This window comes from Coptis chinensis, chromosome 6 (genome assembly GCF_015680905.1).
Source record: "Coptis chinensis isolate HL-2020 chromosome 6, ASM1568090v1, whole genome shotgun sequence".
Classification (NCBI taxonomy): Eukaryota; Viridiplantae; Streptophyta; class Magnoliopsida; order Ranunculales; family Ranunculaceae; genus Coptis; species Coptis chinensis.
The window spans coordinates 90,476,151-90,503,029 of record NC_141461.1 but is presented as its reverse complement, the minus strand read 5'-3'; the positions used below and the strand labels follow the sequence as shown (position 1 = coordinate 90,503,029).

The window sequence follows — 26,879 nt, the reverse complement described above, 5'->3', positions numbered from 1 at the left end:
AATGCAAGAACTTTGACTATGCTTTATTCATTACTACATAAGATGCTCATTCCTTTAATCACATATGTACAAATTAAACAAGGCTAGTAGGAACTAGGAAAAATGAGCGAAAAATGTATATGAATGTGGTCCAACAATGAGTAGGTATATTTGTCTTCACATATATCTGGAAAGATTTGCATCGAAAAAAAACATATATCTGGAAAGAAAGTTGTTTCACATCTGTTTTTCCCTTGCCAAAATCTATTCAGTTCTGTTTCCTTCACCTTCTGTGCATAATAACTCAGAGTTCCTTCTCCTTTTTACCCGTATAGGCATTCTCTTTTTCATTCTCACATTTGGGTAGTGGATAACAGAATCATCCTCAGCCACCCACCTACAGTTGGATATAAGTTATGTGGTATATTAACTCAACTAACTCAATAACACACTACAACTACAAAGAATTATTTCATTACTTTTAGGGGATTTACTTTAAGGCCGTAAGAATATCGACACAGAAATAGTTTTTTTCCCCTCTTTTTGCAAGATCTAAGACGTGTATGGTACAGTACATACAAATGAGGCTCGTAAAACCAAAGACACTGCAACAAAAGCCATGTAATGTTCATGTGTTTGAAGACTAAGACTGTGTTTGATAGGAGCTGTGGCAAATGCAAATCATGGCAAATAACATTATTCACACATTTGCCACTATTTACCATTGTATGATATGATTTCTGACCTGTGGCAAATGTTTTTGAGTTTTGCCACAACTAGTGATTTGCTATGATTTTGATGGCAAAATTTACTTAGGGGGAGCTACGTAAATTTTGCCACAGCAAATTACACACAAATTTGCCACAGACTATTTGTTATCATGTAATCAAACAACAATAAATCTAGATTTGCCACAAACTATTTGCAATTGCCACTTTAATTATCATGATTATCATGTTATCATGTAATCAAACACTGGTGAATGCATGGAAGTATTGGTAACAAGGAACCACAAAAAAGTCCACAAATTACACGAGAAAAAGAAATAGAGATTTTTTAAACCTGAACTGAGTCACTAGCTGGTGGAGAAAAATTGTCGCTTCCAGCCTGGCCAAATCAAGTCCAGGACAAAGTCTCTGGCCACCTCCAAATGGAGTAAAGTTGCAAGCACCAATGTCTTTGTCCTGCATGAGCCCACCCATACCCCCCTAGTGTTAGAAGTAGACAGTTGATTGATGAATATAATGAGAAGAATGATGAGTTAATATGTAGACAAGAATAGGTTGGTAATTATTTTTCTTACTTGCCATCTCCATGGATTGAATTGATGAGGCCAATCATATGTGCCTTCACACAAATGAATCGATCTGAAATAAATGAAAACAGTCCACCCCTTAGGTATCAGGTGTCCATTTATCTCCACATCTTTCATGGCCTTACGCATTACCCCTGTAATAACGTTCCCCATCCTTAGAGTCTCAGTTATCACCTATAGAGTAAACATACATTTAAGGTGCTGATAAGTGATAGTGAACTGAGATATAACATTAGTAGGACAAAAACTTTTAGACATTAAGAAACCCATATTATGAGAATTTGCACACATGCGCACCATCTTGATATTAACATAGATGTTGCGCGCATATAATTAGCCAAGATATTTTGCTTTTAATATAGGATTATAGGCATAAGGCATCAGTTTTCAGGTGTCATATATAGGCATAACACACGAGCGACTGTGTTTTTGTTGAAGTAACATACGTTCAATCGACTGCATTTTAGATTTTTAGTGAAGAAAAAGTTCATCAGATCTTACATCTTGTGTAAATGACAAAGACATGTAGTCAGTCCAGCGCAAAGGTTCTCCCTGTTCGATCTTAACTCTTTTTAAGTTCATGTTCTCCTCCTGAAATTAACCATAATTCCAATCAGCAAACGAAGTTTCTTAATAAAACAACTAAGAAAAAGAAATAAGTTTACTTAATTAGTACCATTAACTGTTGAAGAGCTCGAGGACAACTGCTGAGATATTTAACCGCGAGAGTCATAAGCATAGGTACTGAATCCTCCCCAGGAATCATCATATCAATCACATTATCAGCTATTAAATCAACCGTTAAATCCTTGCTCGTGTCGTTTAGCAAAAAATCGACAACATCTTTTGGAGCACTTGAATTGCTGTTTAGCTTTCTTTTTTCTACAATTTTATGTACTAACTTCAACATTCTTTTCTTTGCCTGAACTCAAAATAAATAACGATATTGTGAGATAACTTTCAGCTCATTATGATAGAGAAATTCTAATTTAGCTCATGGAGGTGCTGTAACTTGCCTGTAACGATCTATAAAGTTGAGTCCCTGGTAATTTTATGGGTAAAGACATCAATCCAGCAATAAACTTGTGAAACTGTTGCTTTAGAAATTGCATGTCTTCACCTGGATCCAAACTTATCAATGCTTTGACCAGCACATTGAAGGTAATCTGATAAAATCAATAAGAAACTCTCAGCTGCTTCCACAATCGACTAGAAAAAGTTAATACCCAAGAGACCAATCTTGAAGTTCAACTAGGCATTGTTAAAAGATGTTAAGCAATTGTGAAACTATGTTCTGCCTTTGATTGGTTTTTTGGTATTTCAAGTCACTTTGGCGACAGAATAGATGTCAAAGTAAAAATTTATAACTAGACTTTAATTTTAACTTGACTCTAAAGCTTGATATCGTAGTTTGTGTTTAAGGGAGCTTACTTTTTTTGCTATGTCTTGGATGTAAATGAGCTGTTCATCTTTCCAGCTGCTCATTGACTCTTGCAAACAATTCTCCATGTCTTCAGTGATTTGCTCCTTGAGGGTTGGGGACTTGAAAAAGGCTCCAATGATTCCATGAACTCTTCTGTGTAGGCTCCCATTGATACGCAGAATTGATGACTTGCCCATCAGCTCAGTGAGTGAACCTGGGTACGACGGAACAAATGATCTAGCATCACTTTGAAGGATGTATTTACTAACCTCGGCATCTATTGATATGATAGTTGGACTACCAAAGATGTGTGATTTGAATACCGTTCCGTACCTACAGAAGTTCCAAACTCTTATCAGCCTTTACTCAACATCAATGGGGAAAGAAAAAAAGGAAAAAAAGTAAAAGAATATGATCAAGACTGTGCTTGAGATCAAAAGTTGTATCTCAGAGTTTCGATAGTTTTTCTAAGTTCTGTCGGTAATATATTCATCATCTCACATTCTTTGCAAGTTCAACTTCCTACTAAAATGAGGAGAAATCTGCACTTCTGAAAACACAGTTAGGTGATACTGGATGAATATGCTAGGCACAGATTAACTTACTTCAATCGCCGTTTATCCATAAAGCTTTCAGGGTGGGCTGAGTAGGCAGAGGAGATGAACGCCATGGTTTCACCAACAAAAGGCCATCCAAAAGTACCTAGAGGGAGTGGCCCTGTTTTTAATGATCTGATTCTGCTCCAACTTCTGTACAGAACTATTATGGAAATCGAGATACAGATACCTGTCACACAAAATGTCCACGAACTGTTGTCCATTTCGGTTATACTTGCCATTATTGTTTCAACATTACTCTTATAAGCCCTCATGATAACCATGGAAATGACCAACTAACCATGATCATGAGCTCATAACCAAACCTTATGTGGGACTAAGACAACTACCAAGTGCCTCAGTTGAGGGAAGTGTCTTAAAAAAATCATCGTGCCTTACCCGGTTACAAATTTGTCCTCTTAAGTTTTAAAGAGAAAACACTTGTAAAATAAAACCTCCTTATCCACACACACACGTACACTTAGTGTGGATACAATATTATAAATGTGTAAATGTGAGGTCTTAACCATGTGAATTGAACGAACTCGTAGCATAGGTGTAAGCTTTTGTACTCACGTTGAGATGATGATCTTGTAAGTTTGTGTTCGATCACTTGTTTCACTTGGAGATTATATTCATCTCGAAAACAGCCTAAGGTGAAAATACCAAACAATACAAGGTGAAAATGCCTGCATCCGTCCAATATGTCACTTCCCACATATAGTGTAATCTGTTCAAGGTGGTTGGCATGTCTCATCTTTGGCAACTATTTTTAACTATCTTTAAATTCCTTCTTATTATGTAGAGCTGTTAATTAGTCTGTTACCTTTCAACCCAAGAAAAACTATGTATTAACGTATGAAGTTTGGCAGTCATAGCCAAGTTGTTGCTTTCAACCCAAGCAACAAGGCGTTAAACAATGACTTGAGAGTTTGATACCGTTTAGAATGGTGTAATAGGATGTCAGCACAAGCACAAACTTGAAGAGAAAACAAAGAACTCGCCCACCCTGTGGAAATCCACCAAAGAGATAAGAGTTGTGTCACTAGAACTCACCAGTCGCCACTCTATGAAATCCACCAAAGAGATCGATAAGATCAACTTGTTTCACCAAGAAGAACTCCTTCTCAAGAAAATTACTTCAATCAAAATACATCTCTCCCTTCTTCCAATACAAATCTTACATATATTTATAACTTAATACAAAATGCAAAGGGAAATACAAAGAGACAAACATTAAAAACTGGTGCAGATTTTCCCCTAAGTTCACAGTCAAAATTGAATTTGCACAGGAAGTTGCTCAAGACATACCATGCATATACCACTAGAAAGCTTAGAAAGTCTAGTTTCCAAACCAATTTACGAAGATCCCTAGAGAAAGATATAACCATTTTTCCACAAGGTGCGAAACTGGAAACCAGAAACGAATTAAGCCTATTTGGATTGTTTCTTGAACTTTTAATAGTATGTTTCGTCATCATTGAGTCCTTCCAATCTTATATCGTTTTATGAAAGTCCTTAAATATTCCAATACTAGATCTTTGATAGTACTTGCATCTCAATCAAATCAAGAAGAGTAAGTGCGGTACACAAAGGAAGATAATGAGAGGAAAAGATTGTTGCAAACGATACATATTACATGATTATGTCAAACAATATAAATGATTAAACTACATGAAAATATCAAAATATTGTAAAACTCAATTTGTATATCAACAATGATAAAACGTTAATGAAGTGCACTTTTATATCGAATGCACGTCGGGTTCATACATGGGGTCTCAGTCTCACAAATTTAAGAATAGTATCACCTAACAAATTTTATGATATTGTATTTTTATCATTAGACAACGTGATATGGGAATGTTATTTGGAAGCAATGAAGCATACATCTCATTTACCAAAAAAAACACACACACAGAATCACATTTTCCTAAAAACGTGTAAGGTAAAAAGGATGCTACCCTAAAGCTATCTCAAAGGACAAAGGATATTATGCAAAATGAGGTTAGTCCTCCGGTCGTCCCCACGTCTATGATTGTCTCGTGCGCCGGCGGTTGGATTCCTTGCATATCAGCTGGTAGCCACGTGCCTACATGTGTGTTTCAATAAACTCCAATATACCATCATTATCTTAACAAGCTCTTGTCCTTCTCTAACTCTCTTTCTCCCAACCCAATCTTTAATATTACTAAAATTCCCATCCATTCTTATTTTAATGTGAAGCCCACATGTTTCTTTCTCTCTTTACCCCAAACTTAAGGAAAAAAGTCTCTGAATTGCTTAAAAACTAGTCCCCGTTCTCTCTTCACTCGAAAGAAAGATAAATATAATAACGTAAAGGCAATCCATTTGGTTTACATTACTATTAAACTTTGCTTGACTAAAATCATTACCAATGTCTCTCAATCCCATTTGCCCCATTGAAGTTTTCTTTCCTAGTGGGAGCCTAACTTCCTTCCTTCCCTACACCTTTTGAGTTCATTTACCTTAACTAATAAGATCTTGAACTAACTTTATCTGAATATATTCTATAGTTTATACTCATGCATGCTTCAATAATAATGGCAACTTCTAAAGTAACACTCACTCTCTCTCTCTCTCTTTTCCTCTCACGTACGTACCAGAGGTCCAATATTCCAATCCCGGGTCCTTGGTAGAGATGAGTTAATCCCTTTCAGGTATATGTTGATGTCCACGCAGTAAACAAAAAGGAAGAAAAGTGACTAGCAAAATAAACATGCATGATTCTGAATTCGGGTTTGTACCTCAACTGCGGACACCACTATACCTACAATCAGTGGGCATGGAACTCTAGTTAGTACTTCAAAACTGTATCTTTAATATTGAAAATACTACAAGGCATAATATTTTACCTGAAAGACACTACAGTTACATAATTCCTAAGCACTCTAAAGTGAATAAGGATTAAAAAAACAAAAAGCACTTCGAAGTGAGATTGCAATTGAGTCTAAAATTTAAAATGCTTTTCACTAAACAAACACTAATTTGATTATTATTGGTTTCCTATCCATGAATATGAGTATATGCCCACCTTTATATTAGAGGGGGTGTTAACTATGGTCCTGTCATCAATGATAAACACTCAGTGGAGATGGTGGAGAGAAACATTGGCCATTAAAACCATCCCATTTTCAGTCAATCAATGCAATTACCACTAAATCTTTTAATATTAGAAAATAGGGATACAATATGTCATTCAATCGATAATTTATAACCAGTCTAATCATTACAATAAATATTTGAGGAAATATTGGACCGCTGTCTGCGCCTTCCCCACACTAGGAACAATCTTGGCTCCCTCACGGCCTCACTACCATTATAGTCTATCCCATTAACACAGGTAATGGGTTCTCAAAAGGAGTGAACAGATCTCCCTTTCATTCCCATGCATGACATGTATTTCTTATGTGAATACATACCTAATCCTAGCCTGTCCAAAGGGAAGAAAAGTTTGTATAGTTACTTGATAATTGATATTGGCCACTGCGAAGAACTTCTGTCCTCATGACCCACAGAAAAAAAATACATAATTAATCCACACAATAAACAATAGTTACTCCACTGTGCTATTTTCTTTCTTAACCCATTCCGTAGTTCGTACTCTCCGATTCCTCATTGTGTTCTTTCTTGTACGGAAATTATTGCGTGCACTTGTGCTACCTTTATTCAAGGGTTTGCTTGGCCCCGTCTCTGAGGTGGGTGTGAAGGATGGTTCTGTTTGCTGCTCGGCAGTAGCTTTGGGGGATATGGAAGGTGGAGTGACAGGTTCAGGAAGAAAGACTCCAGGCAGTAACACTTCATTTCTTCTGGGTTTGATTAGACCATTGTTTTCCTCTTGTAACTTTAACAAAGCTTCAAAATTCTTCCGTCTAATATTTTCCACTTCTGCACGTTGAAATTCCTCGTCATCATCAATTTCAGTTTCCTCCAAACTCTGAAAGTCAAAAGAGAGATTGATGGTCAGGGATTTTAAGGTTGATTTCTACATCAGCTTGCCAAGCAAAGGGAAATAGGGAAATTACGATAAAAGGAACTTGATTTCCCAATTATAAGGGTTTTATTTTGTCTCTTTTTCTTGTGAGTGGGTGAGTCTGGGAGCCTTGGGGTGTTTGGGGGCGGGGGAGGGAGCCTTGACTTGTGCATACCATTTTCTTTGTGATGTTTGGTATGCACTGATGTTTGTGCATACCTCACATACCAAGAGGTAGTATGCACTGACACTTGTGCATAACATTTAATTTGTGATGTTTGGTATGCACTGACGCGTGTGCATACTAAGATAGCATGCTAAGGTGGTATGCACCGACACCTGTGCATACCAGGGTACTATTGTCTTTTTCGGACAAAAGTCAACTATTGTTCTTGAGAGTGTTTTTTAAATGCGGGTGGGTTTTTTGGTTCATTATTTCGGAATTTTGTCCTTTTTAGTTTTGTCCCCTTAATATAAATATCTTGAGAGTCTATGGCTTGTGCTCAAAATTTTATCCGATCCACATATTTTAACATTTAGCACAAGTTAAACCCTATAGTCCTACACATTTTGCTAAGAATTGAAGCTAATACATGTGTGTAAGGATATACCAACTCAGGTGTGTAGGTTTTTATCAGATTGAGAACATGTTCTATATCTGTCGCTTGAAAAACCTTGCGACAAACAGGACAAGTTCCCTGATTCTCCTTCTCAGTTCCACGCATATCTGAGCAAGCAACAAACAGGTAAATTATATGAATAATGGTCTGAACTAATATAAGACGAAAATCACTGAAGAAACACACACTTTGGATACTCATTTTGCATTTAGGTTTTAATCGGTAAGTTCAACATGCTCGATGATGGAGGCCCTAAGTTTTAAACTTCAACTCCACCTTATAACAAGAATATATCTAAAAGAACAAAAGGGTAATATGTTGAAGAACAGGAATCCACCAGCTAAAAGAAATGGGATGCATTGCGTGAGCAACAAGTAAAGTATAACAAAAATGTATGCCAATCTAACAAGCAAAATACAGAAGGGAGAAGAATAAAAATCAGGGTAGCTAAGTAATGTGCACATCTTGAGAAATTATGAAGCACTAAGCCACTCACTGTCACCTTTTTTTTTTCCTTTTTTTACAAACCACTTCATATTGAGAGGTTGTTTCTTACAAGCCAAACAAGACGCAACCTGTTGCACTAAAGCACTATCATCGCCTCCACCTCACACACTTTTATAAGTCTTGCTTTTGCTTCGGTCCACCAAGGCAGCCACGTCACCGACCACCTGGCCGAAGTTATATTGTCACCACCCCGAAGGGCGCTTTTAAATAATCACACGAGTGAAAACTCCCCAGACGACACTAGGGAGTTTTGAACCCACAACATTTTGACCAGCTTATAATTCAACCTTAGCTTTTCATCTGAGCTCAACATTTTGATCAAAGTAGGATATATTGCCTACATGCGTCTTTCCCAAATAATCACCCAATATTATCCATCATTCTGAATTTCTTCTTGGCAAAATTAAGAGATTTTTTAAATGGTTACTTGCAGATGCACCTATGATGAGGGGTGACTAACAAGTGGGTGTGCTTAGGATTCCAATTCTCTCTCCCTCGCACACAGAAGAATCTGAAATGAAACCTTCTATCGAATGAAATAATCTAAAAAATCCTAAAATGATGCCAACATAAACCTAAAGAAGCAGGTATATTCCAGATACACCAAGTGAAATTAAGCTTTCTATAAAGAGGATATACCCGTTCGACTCCTTGAGTAGCTGGAACTAGTACTGCTAGCATTTGAAATAGGGTCTGTTTCGCTTTGCTGTTGGATCCAATTCCACCACTTAATTATGCATTTGCTGCAAAAAATAAAATCCAGATAAGAGAAATTTTGAGCTGCTACTTGAATGTCGTTCAAAGAGGACAAAGTGGACTCACGAAAATCAAATTATACATACCTGTGAAAGCAGTGATAGCAAGACATCAGCTTCATAAATGGCAATAAATTGCCATGCCCATCTTCTTTAACCAGAGGATACAGACACAGAGGACAATCACCATCAGGATGGTTCATGTGAGAGAGCACCTGTACTGCTTCCTGATTGCATGTTGAACGTTAGTTCAATAATGCACAACCACTGAAACCATTTAATCATAAAGAATTTATGTACAACTAACTTCAACTTCAAATTTATATAACTGAAATCTCCTCTTATCTTTTATCCAGGAATATCATTCGGACAAAATCATTATCTAGGTTTAACAAAATACAATTAGTTCTCAATTGAAATCAAATTGGAAGGTCTGTAGTTATAACAATAAACAGAGCAATATTTAAACAAGATGATTGGGATTATGATTAAACAAGTCACAGCTCATTACAACTTATATTAAGAGTCACACTTGTTAAAGAATATTGAGTTTGTATTTGTACAACACATCATCATAACAAAGTGTTGAGCCATAAGTTCTGGCATAGCTTCAAAGTAGCAATGCATAAACATTTCTAGTTGGTAAGGGGCAACTACTTATTTACAATCAATACTCAATACATGTAGATATTACGAGACAAGATCCTGCAACCATCCAGTTTGTAAACTAGTAAACTACATAGATTATGCAGATGTACATATCTCCAAGAGAAGTCTGGTACTGTAGATGCTAGATGAACAAGGAAATTACCTCACAAAGAGCTATAAGCATTAGGCATGAGGAGAGCTCATCTACTTTCTCTTTTATGCTGGCCATCAGATGTGCTTGTCGTACTTCATCAAGACCCTTGGATTCTCTAATGCCAACTCGAGGTGGCTCATCTGGATACTGGCACAGAAATGAGATACTGTAACTTCAGAAATTGGGTAATCCACATTCACTGTGCACAGCTCATAAAGTCATAAGTAAAATCCAAAACTATGGTGAAAACTTTAAAGATACGAAACAAAGTACTTACACATATAATTAGGGCTGGTCATCTAGTTGAGCTGTTCGTGAGTAACTCAAGCTCGGCTCGTCGAAGGTTCGATTCAAACTCATCCGCACAAAAATATGAGTCGAGCTTGAGCTTAATTTAAAGCTCATTCTAGATAGCAAGTAGTTCGAGTAGCCCGCGAGCTACTTGTTTTATAAGCCCATACGTAGTATATAATTTATAATTTATATGTCATTTTATACTTTATACCCAACTATAATTTACAATTTATACTAGTTTTAATGTTTTATATACATTTTTTTCGAGTTTGAGTTCGAGTTCGAGTTCAAACGAGCATAACTAGACTCGAGCTCGAGCTCGAAGTGTAAAACGAGCCGAGCCGAGTCAAGTTCGAGCTATTAGTAGAACTAGACGAGTCAATCTTGAGCTTCAATACTAAGCTCGAAGGCAAGTTCGAGTCAAGCTTCTGCATGTGCGAGTCGAGCTCAAATATAGCAAAACTCGACTCGGGTAGCTCGATGACCAACCCTACATATAATATGTATGAATGTATGACATTAAGGATAAGATGACTTTAATTAAGAGTCAACAGATGTTTATCCATGTTACATGGACACGCCATATTTTGAAAATAATCTGTGTTAGATACGTATCCACATGTCTGTGCAGGGCACATATTGTATGTGATTTACCACATTTTTTATATTTTGCCATGCAGACACTTCGTATCCGTGTCGAATAAGGACAACATGTATCCGTGTCAGTGGAACTTAGATGTTTATCTATCCGATTATCAAAGGGTATACAACATCAACAGTTCACATTTATTATTACAAATCCGTGGCGGATACATTTCCATATATCAGTCTCGGATGCAAGAGATGGTGTATAAAGGTATCTACGTCAGCTATTGGTATTTCACCGCGCTGGACACCAATACACGTACCTGTGTCAATGTCACTTAGATCCAAAGACATACTTTTTGGTGTTACAAGTAATAACAAAAGCTATACAGTCCAGTTCCTTATTTGTTAAAATTTCCAACTTTTATTTGTTAAAATGAAACATGAAGCTGGATAACAATTTTGTTCCTGTTCCTTTTTCTGCTAGTCTTACATATGTCACTTCCTCAAACCTCTTACCAATCATCCTTTTACTTTACTAGGAAACAGATCCTTCTAAAAAATACCAATCATAACCTCTCAATCATGTGAAATCACGATAGTTGTGAACAATATGTTGGTTCTTATGAAACTAATAAGTTCTCTGAGAAATCAGTTCATTCATTGAAGGTCAATAACAGTCACCTCAATATTGATGACCCCAACAATTCGCATATGATTTACTGTAGTGTAATTACATTTGTTATACCATAATCATGACAAACCACAGTTTGCTGCCTTTCGAAACATTCCATCGACAGATTATAGAGTAAAAGTAATTTGTTATGCCACATTCAATAGCATAATCCAAACAATTCCTACAAATTACAAAGCAGAACCTAATTGACCAGACGTGATAGATTCAAATCAATGGAAAATGTGTTTCCAAAATGTATAATAATTCATACCTGGGTACCAGCACGCAATTCAAGAATAGCTTCTACAAACTGTCCACACACACACACAAAATACCAATAAGTCTCCCAAAACAATTGTGTGATGCACTTAATGTCACATCTATACAATAACGACCCCCATTGTGAATAAAAAGAGGTTGGTTAAAGGCAACATCATCCCGATGACTATGAGCACACATATCCGATTCTACTGCATTAACCATTTATTTTTTGTCTCAAGTCTCAACTACCCTAAAAGCATAATAAGCTTAACATTGTCTTTTCATCGATTACTTGTTAAAGCGTACGTGGTTATGTTATGAAGATGTGAATTTATCCTTTTTTTTTAACTTGAATTGCATGATTACATTATAAGCAGAATACACTGACATGGTCTAAAAGTTGGAATTCAAAGTAACATTCTTTCTAGCATTCTCTTCAAAAGGGATTGGTTAGAATTCAATAATTGCCTTCCTATATGATTAAAAAAACATAATAAAATACAATTAAAAAAAAAAAAAAAAAAAAAAAAAAGATTAAATTTTTAACACCTGTTGTGAAGAATCATCTGCAGTACGAGGTTTGATATGGAGGTGAAGATGAGGTGGGAAACGTTGGATGACTAAACAATCTTCTCCATAAACAGATTCAACTGCTTCAACTTCCAATAAAACTTCTTCTTCTTCTTCTTCCACACTTGCCATTGTCAGAATTTGAGACTTGTGGGCTTCTCTAACTCCTATATTACTCAAAATATCGCGACATATCGACGAAATCTGTACGGTATTTTGGTATGCTATTATTTTTTTAGTCGATATATTGAAATGTGCCTAGATTTCAAATGTCGGTATTTAAGATATATATCGAAAGGGGTCGTGAAACAAAAGATAAATTTTGAGGGGGTGGTCAAATAATAGTTTAGAATAGTTAGGAGATCATATCTATAAAAAAAAAAAAAAAAGTATTTGTTACTGATGGACCCATATTGGGTTGGGGGAAAAAAACAAAATAATTATTCTGAGTGTGTGTCGTTGAATTAAAAGTTGTTTTGTATTATTGGTGTGCATCTTCAAACCAACGTGAATTTCATTTATTACAAACTTCTACACTTTTACCATTTTTTTTTTTTTTTTCCACCATCCTAAATTTTAAACCATGAAAAATATATCCTAACACTAACATTAAACACTAGGGTTGAATATGCATGTATCTGATTGGTGAATGAGAAAAATTGAACACCAGAGGCTTAAAGCGACCCGGTTAGGTGGATCGTCAGCATAAACCAAGCGGTGCGGTCACACCGTCGAATCGAGTCCAAAACGATGTGGCCGTATGTCGTTTGGGATTTGGACTTAGAAAAAAACTTACCGGTGTGGTCACATCGTTTGGACTAAGTCCCAAACTTGTGCCCACACCGGTCAAAAGGCCAAAAAACATAACTTTATATTTTTTCAAAGTTCAAATCTCAAACGACTTGGCCAAATAGTTTGGCCAAGTCATTTGGGACTTAGTCTAAACGGTGTGACCACACTGGTAAGTTTTTTTCTAAGTCCAAATCCCAAACGATATGGCCACATCGTTTTGGACTCAGTCCAGACGGTGTGACCAGACCGTTTGGTTTGCACAACGAATGACCTAGCCGGGTCGTTTAAGCCTAGGGTGTTCAAATTTTCTCATTCAGCCACTATACACATGCATATTCAGACCTAGCGTTTAATGTTAGTGTTAGGATATAGTTTTCATGGTTTAAGATTTAGGATGGTGAAAGAAGGGCTGAAAAGGTTGCAAGTTTGAACAAGTGAAATTCACGTTGATTTGGGAAGTGCCCAACACAAAACAACTTTTTGAGACCAATGACACACTTGTAATAATTATTTTTGTTTTTGGGGTCTGTCCAACACAATATAGGGTCTGACACTAACAGGACCCATAAAAAATTAGTATAATCCAAAACTTATAAATACCCTAATGATTTTGAATTTGTTTACCAGTAAATATAAAATATGTCCCTAGCATAGTTCGGGATTTCGGAATTTTCGGAATTCCGATAAATCCAAAAACCGAAATCTATTAAATTTCAACCCTATCACATTCGGAATTTCGATTTTTTTTGGAATTTTGGATATTTCAACTATATATTCGGAATTCCGGTTTGTTGGAAAACCGAAATTACTGCGGAATTCCGGAGTTTCGTTTGGAATCACGACTATGGTCCCTAGAACCCTTTCCTTTAATTAATTAGCGAGTCTGGGTTGGTTGCCACCAATTGATCGGGGCATGTGAGGAACACTTGAAATGAGGCTTTTTGAAAAAAATGTTAGGCTTCATATGTTAAGGATACATGGCACGTACTTCATTTGAGGAGTAACTCTGAAACATGTTAAGCACAACAGTGTGGCAGTTGGACTGTTTATGCTCCCTGGAGATCATTCTTAGAGTTGCCATTATGTTTTAAGCCTTACTGGAACTAGGAGTCTAAGACAGATTAGTGTGACTTCTGTCTTGAAAAAAATACAATCACAAAATGAAACGATATGAATGAAAAATGACAATCTTCAAGATAAATAGATAATAATGGTACTTTATTCATTTCTGCAAGTCTTAAACAAACCTGAAGTTCTTTCATTGCTCAGATGATGATGAGATTGATTTACACATTAGAGCAATATGATGGAACAACTATTGATTCATAGAAACTCAACCAGAGAAAAAAAGATCCCTTGTCCAATATTAGTAGTGGAAAGTGGAAACTTTGATTTAGTACATTGAAGATGAGATAATAAAAAAGATATGTACATGGTCCACGGTTTTGATGTTATTATAATTTCGTTCGGATCTGTTAGAAGCTCCAGTATGTATCTTAATCCGCTCCCGGTTAAAGACCACAACCAGCCTTCACCAGTTCACCACCATTACACAGAAGACTCTTTGATAGTTGAACAAAATCACGTACAAGGCAAACCACATTTATATAGAACTAGCTTCACTAAAATTTCCTTCAGCATCAAGGAGTTGCAACATTTTCCATGGCAAGAGGAGCAATTTCCTCGCCCTCAATGCCTGGTTCGCTGCCAGAAACCTCCAAACTCAACAGTGTCTCCTCCCACACCTTGGCAGGTCCCTGGGCCAAAATAATATCTATTAGTATCCCGTGCAAGAATAAGAAAAGGGAAAATGTGATGCATGGTTTTTTCTAGAGTTTCAAGTATGTACAGGGACCTCGCTTCCGCTTTAAATTTCAAAATAATAAGCAGAGAGAATTGCAAACATATCTATTCACCAACCTTCCATGAAAAGTCTTGAGCTATGCAATTTTGGATCATCTTAGTCATTGCAGGAGTACCGTAGACTGCAAGGGCCCTTTGGACAGTAGTGGTAATGGCAGTCACATCCTCTGGATCTACTGCTTCACACTTTTTAAGGGGAAAAACAGAAGTTAGGTTCAGCTTAATTCCAGATAGCATAAATAACAAGTAGATGGATTTGTAACGCTCAAGCTAAGAAACAATCTACTTACGTCGACATTGAAGCTGCCCATCTGGAATCCAGTAAATCCTTCTATCACAGTGTCAACAAGTCCACCAGTTGACGCAACAAGACATGGCTGCACCAGAGTACCAATTATATTTAAGCTCATTTTCCACAGTATAGAAAACAATTTTCTTCAATATTCACAATAAGTGATCCATTATTGAGAAACGTCATGCAGTTTACTGTTTTACGATCCATGAGAAGAGAGGGTGGCAAAAATAAAAAGAATGCATGAGGCCTGATACAAAAGTTTTAGATCTCGTTCTTTACAGAATGATTTCCCTAAGCATAGAACTTCTAAGAACACAGTTTAAAGATTCATTACAAACATTCTTTTGAGTTCATTGCACATCATCTGAATTGATTCTATGACCTACTCATGCATGCTAAAAAAGTAGTATGGGGTGCGGTATTTACACCCCAACTAATGGGATTGGCACCCCTTTGACAAATTCTCATGTATTGGCACCCCTCCATTAATCATATAAGTTGATGTAGACCTCTACACCCCTCCATTCACACAGAAACAAACTCCCGCAATCTATATATACTCGCGGCAGTGTGTTACTGTGGTTTTGGAGACATCTGTTTGACGTGGGTTTTAGGATATCACGGTATCCGTACGCCGTGGGTGTTCAAAAATTGGGGTAAATAAAAAAAATCTTTTGCGGCAACTCACTGCCGTGGGACTATTGGGCATGTTGGGGTGTAAAAGGACATATAGGGAATAACCAACTATTATTCTTCTATCCTTTTGCCAAAAGGGTGTGAATACCGCGCCCCGCTATACTAACTTTTTCAGAACAGAAATATATGGCAAATATTGGACCCAACTGCTATGAAAGGCTTTGTGCTTTACAAAGCTTTAGAATCAATTGTAAAAACTAGAAAAACAATAAAGAGGATAAAAAAATCTCTAACATTGCAGGGAGGACATAATAAGGACCCTTACTGTTCCATATCTCATGGCATGTAACTGAATGAGACCGCATGGTTCGAATCTACTTGGGATCAGCATGAAATCAGCTCCAGCTACGATCAAATGGGCCAAGGCAACATTGAATTTGGCCACTCCTATAGCCTTGCCGGGATAGAGTACCTCTAATTGTTCGATCTGCTTCTCCATTATCTCTTTGCCAGTCCCCTATTAAATAAAACAAAATGTCATCATTTTGGACTTGGTAAAATGTTCTTTGTGATAAAAGGGAAACGAGGTATTTCTACCTATGATACTTACAAGGACAATTATTTGAACATCCTCATCAATTAATTGAGGAATAGCAGCAGCTAGAATATCTGAACCTTTCTGCTCTTCGAGTCTACCGATGAAGCCTATTACAGGGATATTTCGGTTCACAGGCAACCCAACTTCAGCCTGCAGTGCTTCCTTCAGAAGAGGCTTTGCATCCGTCACCTGAGAAAGAAATCTTCTATTTATGTGGAAATGCAAAACTGGAAAATCAAATGTTGAGACCTATAAAATCCTGTGGAAGTTTCTTACCGTTGTAGCATCGTATTTGATGTCTATATATTTGTCAGTAGATGGGTCCCACTCTTGGACATCCATTCCATTGATAATACCAGTAATACCAGTTTTTCGTATGATGTTATCCAATTCCACACCTCTATCCTCTCCTGATCTTAATTCTTCAGCATAGTATGGGCTCACAGTTAGAACTTTGTGCGATTCAAGTATTCCGGCTTTCATCCAGTTAATTTTCCTTCCTTTCACAGGTTGTCGATTCCTGAAAAAGTAGATAACTGTTGAGAAAAGCAATACTACTAGCTGAAACATAAAAATTACTTATAATAAATAGAAATCTAGGGGGGGATAAACTGCTACCCATCCATGAAGTCAAAGGAGCTCCTGAATGAATCAGGGAGATTGAGAAGTGAAAAATCTGAAAAGGGAAATCTCCCTTGGTAGGAAATGTTGTGTATGCAGAAAGCAACCTAGCAAAGTTAGCAAGTTCAGTATCAAAACGGAGCAACTTGTGATGGAAAGTGACAAAAGTGACGTACTTCAAATCATAATGAAAAGACAAACATACCTTGGCACTTTTATAGATCCCTTGAGATTGATACATACTCTTAAGGTAGCATGGGAGGATGGCAGTGTGCCAGTCATTAGCTATGAACACGACGTCCTCACCTGCATTTAGGAAAATTAGGAAACATGCTCAAACAAAGAAACCTCTAGCCAAGACATGTCCTGAATTAACTTCAACAAACAGAGACAAGAAGCGCGCACCATATGGTCCAGAAAAGAATTTACTGCTATTGAGATTTAGAACCCTTGGTGCTTCAAGAGCTGCCTGAATTCGAAAAAATTATGTTATGATTCCAACACAACAAGCAGGATGCTGTCTCATCAGTACGACCAAAAGAAGATGCAAGTATTATAGTGCAGATTAAGTTAGGATGCATCCTCTACTTCCACCATGGCACCAAAACATATTAACTAAGGCCAATGTGGTGGATGAAAGAGTTACACGGAATGACCTTCTGGTTCGCTTTTGTACAAAACTAAACAGTGCTGCTTATTCTCAATCTCTATGTTTTGAGATGGATATCGTATTTAAGTGTGCAGTGTATGTGGCAATGATAGTCCCATGGGATATGGCTCATGTATACGGCTACCATCAAGACAAACACGCCAATTTAGTAGGAACTAAAATATTACTAGTAAGCCAAGTTCATATGTGATACAATTCTAAACAAAACAACATTCTTTTGAGAAGGGCGGAAAAAATTTCTGTAACAAGACCATAATATAAAGAAGGGCATGAGCTACAAAGAAATGGTTTGCTCACCTGGCATAATAAGCTGAATCTTAGTTGGTTGTCCTCGTAATCATCTCCAGCAGTAGGACCATAAATTTTAGATCCACTTGTACCCCATACCTTAATAAAGCACATGAAGCATCAATATTAGCATCAGTCAGCCTCTTTAGTTTTATTAAGACTAAAATTCTTCGCATATCAAGTCAAAAAGAGCTACGCTCAAGACAAGAAGCAACCTTCTCAAGAAACATTGGGTGATCAACAAAAACGCGATCCACTCCTCGTTTGTAAGAGTGGAAGAAGCGGACAGTTTCTGTGGTATCCCCAACTTTCACCTGCAAATTAGTAAATTAAAATGGTCCTTAGCAACATGTTTCTCACTCGAGAAGAACTTAATTATAGCTCTAAGAATATGGAAAGAGTTACCACACAAACTTCATGTCTTTACTAATATATACCTGAATTGATACATTTGTATCCCATGCATCCTTGTACTGATCGTGGCGCGGAGCGACGGTCATAACACGATGTCCATTGGCCTAGAAAAAGTTGGGTACAAGAAATTAGTTTCAGCCGAACACTAGTAGTGTTAAAAGTAACAATTAGGCCATTTTCAGTTCAAACAAGCAAAGAGGCAAAATATACTAAAAAGCTCCACTTTTTTAGTGGGGAAGAGAACTATGCTCACCGCCATAGCTGGTGGTAAGCCTCCCATAACATCACCGAGTCCACCAGTTTTGCTCCATGGACCCATCTCAAATGACACAAAAACTATATTCATTCCTCCACTACATACAATCTCTCCTGATCGCTTTGCCGTCTTAGCAACATACACATTTTTCTTTGTCTTTCTGGTAATTCCTTCTGATTTGTTTCTCACGCACAGCAAATCAACTTTGTTCAAAGATCTCAACCCATCATGAGTCATGGTTTGATTCTTAAAGGCAGCTTGTGTCACTGTTGTTTTAACCTCGGAAGTTCCTCCACATCTACCTTGTAAGGTTCTCGATACATAATGGGAAGCATTTACACTAGCCATTGCTAATTTCTTCTGAAAATAAGACAAATGTTACTAAACAATTACTCCAAACTACACTAAGACTATAGCAAATGATCTTCAAAGTTCGTGGAACAGTATTAAAGTGATTTGCTTACTGCCAACCAAAACAAACTGGTCTCAGATTAAGAAACAAAATACCTATAACCATTTCATATTTCTCAGGATACTTGTTACACCTTATATAGCATACATCTTCAACACATATCCTACTAATAAAATGTTTAACTAAAACAAGGACGTAAGTAAAACTTGACCACAACAGAACAGAAACTCAAACACAAGATCACTATAAGAAAAACTTTCAAAGTAGAGAAGCTCACCACTTAAAAATACAATGCACTTCACTCACTCACTCCTTTCTAAATTTCAGTGCTGTGTTCACGAGAATGCAGTCATCACACATAAACTATATGTAGTGGTGGAGTGATAACAATACAAAAAGCAACGTGGCAAATAACAAATGGTTGAGGAAACCGCCTGGTAAAATTTTCAACTAACGTTGATCGTATAATCCGGACCTACCTGCGTAAATATCTAAACCCCGTGTGACCAGAAGAAACAAGGTATCATATGGAATATGCCCCGCCCCTTAGATAATGACCTTTTGGTGCATGAACGCCGTCAATTTTGACACATCAGCTTAAATTATTGTGAATTATTTTTAGATTTTGTAGGTAAAATAGCCTAGATACGGCTGTTAGCCACAAATATAATGTAGACAAAATATGAAATATTAAATTGATGTGATTGATAGAACACCAACGGGGGAAATGGACTTAGGTCATTGTCCGCCCATATCACTTTTTTCGTCCTGGGCTCCATAGTCTGTACGGTTTTTGTTGGTTATCACCTGACCAGAACCGCGTATAAAATCTATGCGGTTTTTTGTAAAATAAATTTAACAAAATATATACGGCAAGCAATGGACCAACCAATTCCATCTGGAAGAGTTGTACCACTTGTACACTTGCCACAAAACAGTTTGGGATTTTCCTGTTGTCTCATTTAGGATGTGTTGTAATTGTTGTTAATGTCACGTCCCAACGGCCCTCAATAATTTGAATAGCCTGCTAGGAATATGGGCACAGCCGCATAGTTTATGAACAACATTGTTGTTTATCAATGAAGCTCATTAATTATTTAGTCTTTCAATCTAATTATTAATTGATAAACGACATTATTGAGCTTCGCCGTTCACCTCACTTAGTCCAAGTCTCTATGCCAGCTTAACATCAATAATTCTAAGGAGACAGGGTTTTGAGCTCCTTCTAGTGACCCGGTGACGTGGAACTCAACTTTTTCTCCCCTTTCTCATTCACTCACGTGCCATTTAAATTACAAAAATATAAAATAATATGGGTCCTATTATTGACACCTCTAAATTGTGTTGAGCAGACCCCAAATAAGTCCGGCCCAATTTGGGATCTGCAATTGTGTTGGGCACTACACAGTCTTGTACACCCTATACCAAAAAAACCAAACTTGAAATAAAACCGGTTAGAACTAGTTTCTTTCTTCTCCTCCAGCCACTATGCCAGAAAAACTTTTGGAAATTGCATACTCTTGAAACATCTTCTCTTCCATGAGGCATATTCTTATCTAAGATAAGATGACATCTCCATATCTACAAGTATCAATATGAAACTCAACTATAAATAACTATTTATTTTAAAAACAAATTATGACATAGAATTTCAATTATTTACATCAAATCAAAATTATTATAGCACATGCTATTTGCGTATGAGAAAATAGACTTAAGAGTTTTGAAAATGGGGGGGGGGGATTCAAAGAAGTTGAATCTTTTAGGGTGAAGAGCAATAAAATATTGTAATAGGTTGCCTATTTATGTAGTTGGGGAGGTGCCCAACACAAAATATTTTTTTAAGTGAATGATAAATTTGTAATAATTTTTTTTTAGAGTCCGCCCACATAAAATGGAAGGTGCCCGTAGCGAGTACCAATAATATTTGTTTTTTCACACACACTCTCTCTCTAAACTGTCAAAACAATAAAAACATCCATCCCTATTTCAATCCACCACACTTTCATCAATATAAACATCCGCCATGAATATTATTTTAACATAACTAATATAAAAACGCACTCTTTAATTTTTCATTCATTTGTTGTGTTTGGGTTGTCTAGATTAATTGAGATTGATTTTTTTTTCCTTTAAAATTGAAAACTTTGAGACATTAGGAGGTAACCTCAATACTCATTGTAGATTGAATAATGAAGTGCTCTTTATGGTAATCGACTAGTCGCAAACTTGCAGAGGTGAAAGAAAGAGAAGTCATGATGAAGAAGATAAAGAAGATTTGACATATATTTGTTTTTTATTTTATTTTGTTGTTTAAATGCACGTGATAGTGGAGCAAAATATGCCATCCACGTCAGCCATCACTAGAACGGACTTAAAACCTTGTCTCCCTAGAATTGTTTTTCTAATATATATAGTATTTTAATAAAGTTTAAATGTTTCGGTATTTGAGGAAGAGATAAGTTGTTATTTTCGAGGACATTATAGTCATTGTTAACACAATGTTCTTGGCTGTGCTATGAGAAAAAAAGATAATAAAAAGAATATATAACAATAAGAAACCTACAATTGTCATTGTTATTAACACAATGAAAACTTTAAGGAATTAAAAACTTTCACAAGGCCTTTCCGTGTTATATTCCTGTTTCCGTGCTATATTTTAATGTTTTTGTTACCTTCACCTATAATGCCATCTTAGAAGCATTCGTAAGTCTTCTTTATTAATCACATACAACCTCATATTGCTCATATTGGTTTATATGTAGAGAATGAGTAGCCTGCTAAATTTGTTAGTGTTTTATGTACTTCCATTTATTCCCTTATACTATAAATACTTTTACAAAAAAGTAAGACAACTAGAACTAATCACTTTCTTTTATTTTTCCGCAAATTTTATTAGTTCAGAAATCTCTTTGAATTTTCATGACTTCGTATTTATTTTAATTCTTTTATAATTTTAGGGCTTAGTTTGATTTAATATTGGAACCAATCAAAATTTCAATTATCTTCATAAATTTTATTGATTTAGAAATCTACTAAATTATTACTTAATTAAAAAAAAATCCGATAAGTTCTACTAAATTGTTACTAATCCGTATAGAATTTAGATCTTTAAGGATTTGAGGGTTTTGTTTGATGTAATATGTGGAACCAGCCAATTGTTTTCAAATAGTTTCTCAAAGTTTTAGTAATTCTTATAACTTCTACTTCCTATAGATTTTAATACTTTCATGATTTTAGGGTTTTGTTTGATGCAATGTCGCCCCCTACAATAAGGAGAACAAGCTTCAACATTTTTGGATGTCAATACTTAGTATTTAAGTTGAATCCAAATATTGTGTTACATCATCAAAAACAGTACAAAAGATTGAATATAGTAATTCATTTAAAGTTAAGAATTATTGGTGGTCTCGAAAAGTTTGGGCGCCCGAAACGAATAGTGATTCATACGTTTGCACACGACTAATCAAATTGTTACTTTCTACTTTTTTATCAAGTTATGGTTTACAAGTTATAGGGACCAAGGTCATTAGGCCAGTTGTTTCATAAGCTGGCCTTCAAATTATTAATGGAGGAACATGAATATATTTGATAAGATATAATTAAACTAAGGATGTTGCATGGAATGAAACAGAAGAGAATTAGAGGGGTTCATAGGAGATATTGCCGAAAAATGGCATTATTTATGTCAGATTCATTACCAAAAAAAAAAAAAATGATATCACTTGCCAATGCATTGGAATTCGTAAGATACATACAATATAGACAGAAAATGCAGAGGCAAATGACAGTGGTGGTGAAATCTCTCCTGCTATAGATCATGCGATCCCACCTGCTGTAAACCCCTCATGCATGAGGAACCACAAAAATTTGTTGCGTGGGAACTGAGTTCTTGGGGGTGATTAACATGCTCATAATGTGCTCAAAATTTATGAATATAAAAGTTTATCTTTCTGAACCAGCAGGTCTACTCATAGAAGATATGATTCACTGATCGAGAAATGGACAGTCGGAGAAACCCCAATCTATGAGACGGGGTTGATGGATCTTTTGGCTGCGAACCTGAAGGTTAGATTATTTTTTTAACGATGATCTTGGTTGGTGCCTTACTAATTCAGATGTTATCATTGTTGCTTCGTAAATTTCCACTGAAAAGGTCAAAAGGGAGTATTTTATAAAGCTACATAAATGGGAAAAATCATGGCGAGCAGTGGCACTGCATGCTGTAGGGAAACTGGTAATCGAAAAAAGTAATGTACCAATTAATAGTTTAGAGATCGATCATTCACCGGATTCTAAAGGAGGAGGGAACTGACCCTAGTGACGTCGATCTCATATTTAACCCGGAATTCTTTAGGCTTGGCACCACAATCAACGATATGGAAAGTCCAAACGTGATTTGTTTTGCGGGGTCGGGAGTTGGTTTGGTGCAATTTCAACTATTCCGAGAAGTTATCCCGAAGAATGGATTCCACAAAATCAGTTTATAATTGTTAAAAATGTCAAGTCAGTCATTCTTGCTAAAATTGGAATTAGACATACCCCCCAATTTATAATTGGGAATTAGACATAACCCCCCACTCTAATTTTCTTTAGACATGCCCCCCATTTTAACGCTTGATGCCGGTTAATTAGGTTTGACTCTCATTGACCGTTAGTCCAGGTTTATATTTTCTTCTAATAAAATAATAATAACAATAATCTAAAACTCCTATGATAAAATGTTGAATATGTTCTCAATGGCCATCAAATACATGAATTAAAACTTTAAACACCCGTTGAGTGCGCTCATCGGTTCATGCTTGTTAAATAGTAGAATAGAAAGACTTAATTTTAAATAGTAAATTGCATACAAAATAGAAATCATTGAGGGCATATTCGGTATTTCATTATGGAAGTTTTAAATTATTATTTATATTTTTTATTAGAAGAAAATAGAAAATTTGTACTAACGGTCAATGAGAGTCAAATCTAGTTGACCGGCATCAAACTTTAAAGTGGGGGCATGTCTAAAGAAAATTAGAATCGGGGGTTATGTCTAATTCCCAATTATAAATGGGAGACATGTCTAAAGAAAATTAGAATTAGGGGTTAGGTCTAATTCCCAATTATAAAAAAGGGGTATGTCCAAAAACCCTTAATTTTATGTTAGCATTAAAACTTGCCAGTGCACCAATTCATGTGCTGATTTAGAGGAAGTATTATTGGCAGATTTCCAAGTCTCGGAGAGGGATACTTAGTGCCGGGTATTGGGTTTGGGGGGGCATGGCCTTTTTAGAGATGTCAAGTACCTAGCTTATGCAGCTGAAACTTGTCCATTAAAATAGGAAGCTGAACTCTTTAAGAAATTGATTGAGCATGCTGATGAGGCAAAGAAATTTTTTTGTGAACATGGTCAAAAGGGGCATGACAAATCTGTGGAAAAGAGATAGCAATTCTGGCATTTGCTTTTAAGAGGGGCACATCTGATGTCAGGGACTCCCTAGCTATTGGTGTTTGTAATAAGCTTATAGAGGGCGTGGTACGCATTTGAGGATCCACGATCCTCACGTTCCACGTCGTGTTATACATAAGTCTGTTGTGGAAACTCCTTTAATTTAGAAGCATCCGAAGATGATGCAGACGCGATATGTATTTTAACAGATTGGAATGAATCCCACGTGGATCACGTCAACTTCTATTCAGAGCTTTATCAAGCTATGCGTCGTCCGACACACATATTTGATGGTAGATATATGAATCTGGACTAGGGCCTGCTAAGTACTATACTCGGGTATTCTGTGTATAGATGGGGACAGCCAGCTATTTTTGCTCGCACTGCTGAGGAGAACATTCATGAGGAGGCTGGTCCTTTATGAGGAGGTAGCTTATGAGTAGTCCGATGAGGACACAGATGATGACCCTGAATGGGACCCTGTTGAGGAGGGGGACACTGATGAGTAGAAACTATCTTGGATATTGAAAAGTTAGAGCTCAGATCTTAATGTGGTAGGTCCAGAATTATGAAGAGATGAAGGAGAAATTAGAACATCAGTACTAAAGTATTACAGCAGCTGCTTCACTTGGAATGGAAGACTTAATATTTTTCTTGTTAGTTCTCAAAGTTTTGTGCTCTAAACGCAGCGGAACTGCAGTTTACTTTCTTGCCATGTTAAGGCATTTGAAGTTTAAACATATCTTGTGTGTGTTTGCAATTAGAATAAGCATATATACTTTACAAGATATTGGTCCCAAGCCCATTTGCAAGTGAAAATGACTCACATAACTAGTGTTTTTTTTAAAATAAAATTGTACCGGAAAATCAATTTCGAGTGAAAATAACTCATAAAGACAAATAGTCAGGATTTAAAATAAATATTTTCCAATTTTACCCTTTCAATCGTTTTGTTATGAACAATGAGTATTCATACTTTATGTTGATGTATGAACATTGATTGTTCATATCCATATAAGTTAATGTATGAACATTGATTGTTCATATCCAAATAAATTAATGTATCTCATACAATATGTTAAGGCATGAACAATGATTGTTCATAACTTCATGTTTGAAGTATACACAATGATTGTTCATACTTCAATATGTGTTCTTACTGATCATACATTATGTTGGGGTATGAATATTGATTGTTCATACTCCAAATAGGTATAAACAATAATTGTTCATATGAACAATGATTGTTCATAGCTTCATGTTGAGGTATGAACAATGATAAATAGGTATGAACAATGACTCCAATAAGTATTCATATTGTTCATACATCACATAATTTATGATAATTAAAAACAATGAGCGTTTATAGCTCATGTTGAGATATGAACAATGATTGTTCATATTTAATAGGTGTTCTTACTGATCATACATTATATTGAGATATGGATATTGATTGTTCATACCCCAAATAGATATGAATAATAATTGTTCATATGAACAATGAATGTTCATAGCTCATTGTTCATACCCTAAACAGATATGAACAATCACTGCTCATACTCTAGTAAGTGTTCTTACTTATCATACATTATGTTGATTTCTAAACTTGCCAAATATAGTATTAAGAATCGTGAAAAATGAATGGTCTACAATTCTTAACAATTTGTCGATTACATTTGATGGGATTACAAGTTTCGGATTTGAATAATTTGTTGTGACAATGTTTAAAGTAGTTAAGAGATCATATCTACAAAAAATTAGGTTAATCTAAAACTTATAAATTTCCTAAGGACTTTGAGTTTGAGTTTCTTTACGTGTTTTTTAAAAATATATCCCTAGAACCCTCCCAATTTCCCATGAGTGGAGACCAATAACACCCATGAAAGGCACTTCGGCTAGAGCACCATGCAAATATATAACAGGGAAGAGGACCCGTACCACATTTTTCAAAGCCCAATTCCTATTTATGTATCGAAACCTAAAACACAAAAAAAAACTACGAGTTTAATTAATAACCACAATGAAATCCATATGAAAAAGTTTAATTGGATGGTTCAAAGGCTTTCTTTTCTTTTTTGCACTCGAGGTAAATTTTATTAATGAGAAAAGAACTAAACAGAGAGTCAGAGACTACGGAAGAGCCCTTTACAAGAACATGGCAGAAGGCGGAACATATAGGTAGACCTAAAGTAGGTTCTACGTGGGCATTCCAAGAGATCCCAC

At 36.1% G+C, this 26,879-nt stretch overlaps 3 protein-coding genes and 1 long non-coding RNA gene across 5 annotated transcripts; 1 reads left to right on the top strand and 3 right to left on the bottom strand.

The window, feature by feature from the left end:
* Positions 1-2: 2 nt before the first annotated feature.
* On the bottom strand, positions 3-3,943 carry CYP90D1 (cytochrome P450, family 90, subfamily D, polypeptide 1). The gene is made up of 8 exons (XM_086563915.1): positions 3,323-3,943; positions 2,726-3,050; positions 2,311-2,460; positions 1,971-2,216; positions 1,796-1,885; positions 1,283-1,468; positions 1,042-1,163; positions 3-376 (listed from the first exon to the last, which is right to left on the bottom strand). Exons 1-8 carry the CDS (start codon positions 3,595-3,597, stop codon positions 244-246), a joined length of 1,527 nt encoding a protein of 508 aa, XP_086420041.1. The 5' UTR covers positions 3,598-3,943; the 3' UTR covers positions 3-243.
* A 2,542-nt stretch (positions 3,944-6,485) lies between these two features.
* LOC147495297 (RWD domain-containing protein) lies at positions 6,486-12,527 on the bottom strand. The gene is made up of 7 exons (XM_086563914.1): positions 12,357-12,527; positions 11,818-11,856; positions 10,001-10,138; positions 9,277-9,416; positions 9,074-9,177; positions 7,919-8,034; positions 6,486-7,271 (listed from the first exon to the last, which is right to left on the bottom strand). Exons 1-7 carry the CDS (start codon positions 12,507-12,509, stop codon positions 6,891-6,893), a joined length of 1,071 nt encoding a protein of 356 aa, XP_086420040.1. The 5' UTR covers positions 12,510-12,527; the 3' UTR covers positions 6,486-6,890.
* A 1,839-nt stretch (positions 12,528-14,366) lies between these two features.
* On the bottom strand, positions 14,367-19,722 carry GBSS1 (UDP-Glycosyltransferase superfamily protein). Of its 2 annotated transcripts, none has more exons than XM_086563911.1 (14): positions 19,500-19,722; positions 18,808-19,170; positions 18,578-18,658; positions 18,356-18,454; positions 18,150-18,239; positions 17,588-17,651; positions 17,388-17,488; positions 17,180-17,289; positions 16,838-17,081; positions 16,574-16,750; positions 16,289-16,480; positions 15,323-15,409; positions 15,090-15,218; positions 14,367-14,926 (listed from the first exon to the last, which is right to left on the bottom strand). In XM_086563911.1, the coding sequence occupies exons 2-14, from the start codon at positions 19,156-19,158 to the stop codon at positions 14,810-14,812; spliced, it is 1,842 nt and encodes a 613-aa protein (XP_086420037.1). In that variant the 5' UTR covers positions 19,159-19,170; positions 19,500-19,722; the 3' UTR covers positions 14,367-14,809. The 2 variants fall into 2 exon arrangements, with proteins under 2 accessions (XP_086420037.1, XP_086420038.1); XM_086563912.1 differs by having other exon boundaries at positions 18,808-19,167; positions 19,500-19,629.
* Positions 19,723-20,549: 827 nt separating this feature from the next.
* On the top strand, positions 20,550-25,482 carry LOC147495295 (uncharacterized). Its single transcript, XR_015199047.1, has 2 exons — positions 20,550-20,809; positions 23,188-25,482. It is a non-coding gene; the product is annotated as an uncharacterized LOC147495295 (long non-coding RNA).
* The last annotated feature ends 1,397 nt before the right edge of the window (positions 25,483-26,879 follow it).

What these genes read in the sequence shown, in the direction of transcription:
- LOC147495297 (XM_086563914.1), bottom strand. Translation starts at nt 12,509, where the DNA reads ATGGCAAGTGTGGAAGAAGAAGAAGAAGAAGTTTTATTGGAAGTTGAA. An exon ending in TGCTATCACTGCTTTCACAG is followed by an intron (nt 9,178 to 9,276) that starts GTATGTATAATT and finishes TATTTTTTGCAG; the next exon opens with CAAATGCATAATTAAGTGGT. An exon ending in CTACTCAAGGAGTCGAACGG is followed by an intron (nt 8,035 to 9,073) that starts GTATATCCTCTT and finishes TTGCTTGCTCAG; the next exon opens with ATATGCGTGGAACTGAGAAG.
- GBSS1 (XM_086563911.1), bottom strand. Translation starts at nt 19,158, where the DNA reads ATGGCTAGTGTAAATGCTTCCCATTATGTATCGAGAACCTTACAAGGT. An exon ending in GGATCTATAAAAGTGCCAAG is followed by an intron (nt 17,290 to 17,387) that starts GTATGTTTGTCT and finishes TAACTTTGCTAG; the next exon opens with GTTGCTTTCTGCATACACAA. An exon ending in TCAAATACGATGCTACAACG is followed by an intron (nt 16,751 to 16,837) that starts GTAAGAAACTTC and finishes TTTCTTTCTCAG; the next exon opens with GTGACGGATGCAAAGCCTCT.
- CYP90D1 (XM_086563915.1), bottom strand. Translation starts at nt 3,597, where the DNA reads ATGGTTATCATGAGGGCTTATAAGAGTAATGTTGAAACAATAATGGCA. An exon ending in TCCAAGACATAGCAAAAAAA is followed by an intron (nt 2,461 to 2,725) that starts GTAAGCTCCCTT and finishes TGATTTTATCAG; the next exon opens with ATTACCTTCAATGTGCTGGT. An exon ending in TCAATCCATGGAGATGGCAA is followed by an intron (nt 1,164 to 1,282) that starts GTAAGAAAAATA and finishes GGGCTCATGCAG; the next exon opens with GACAAAGACATTGGTGCTTG.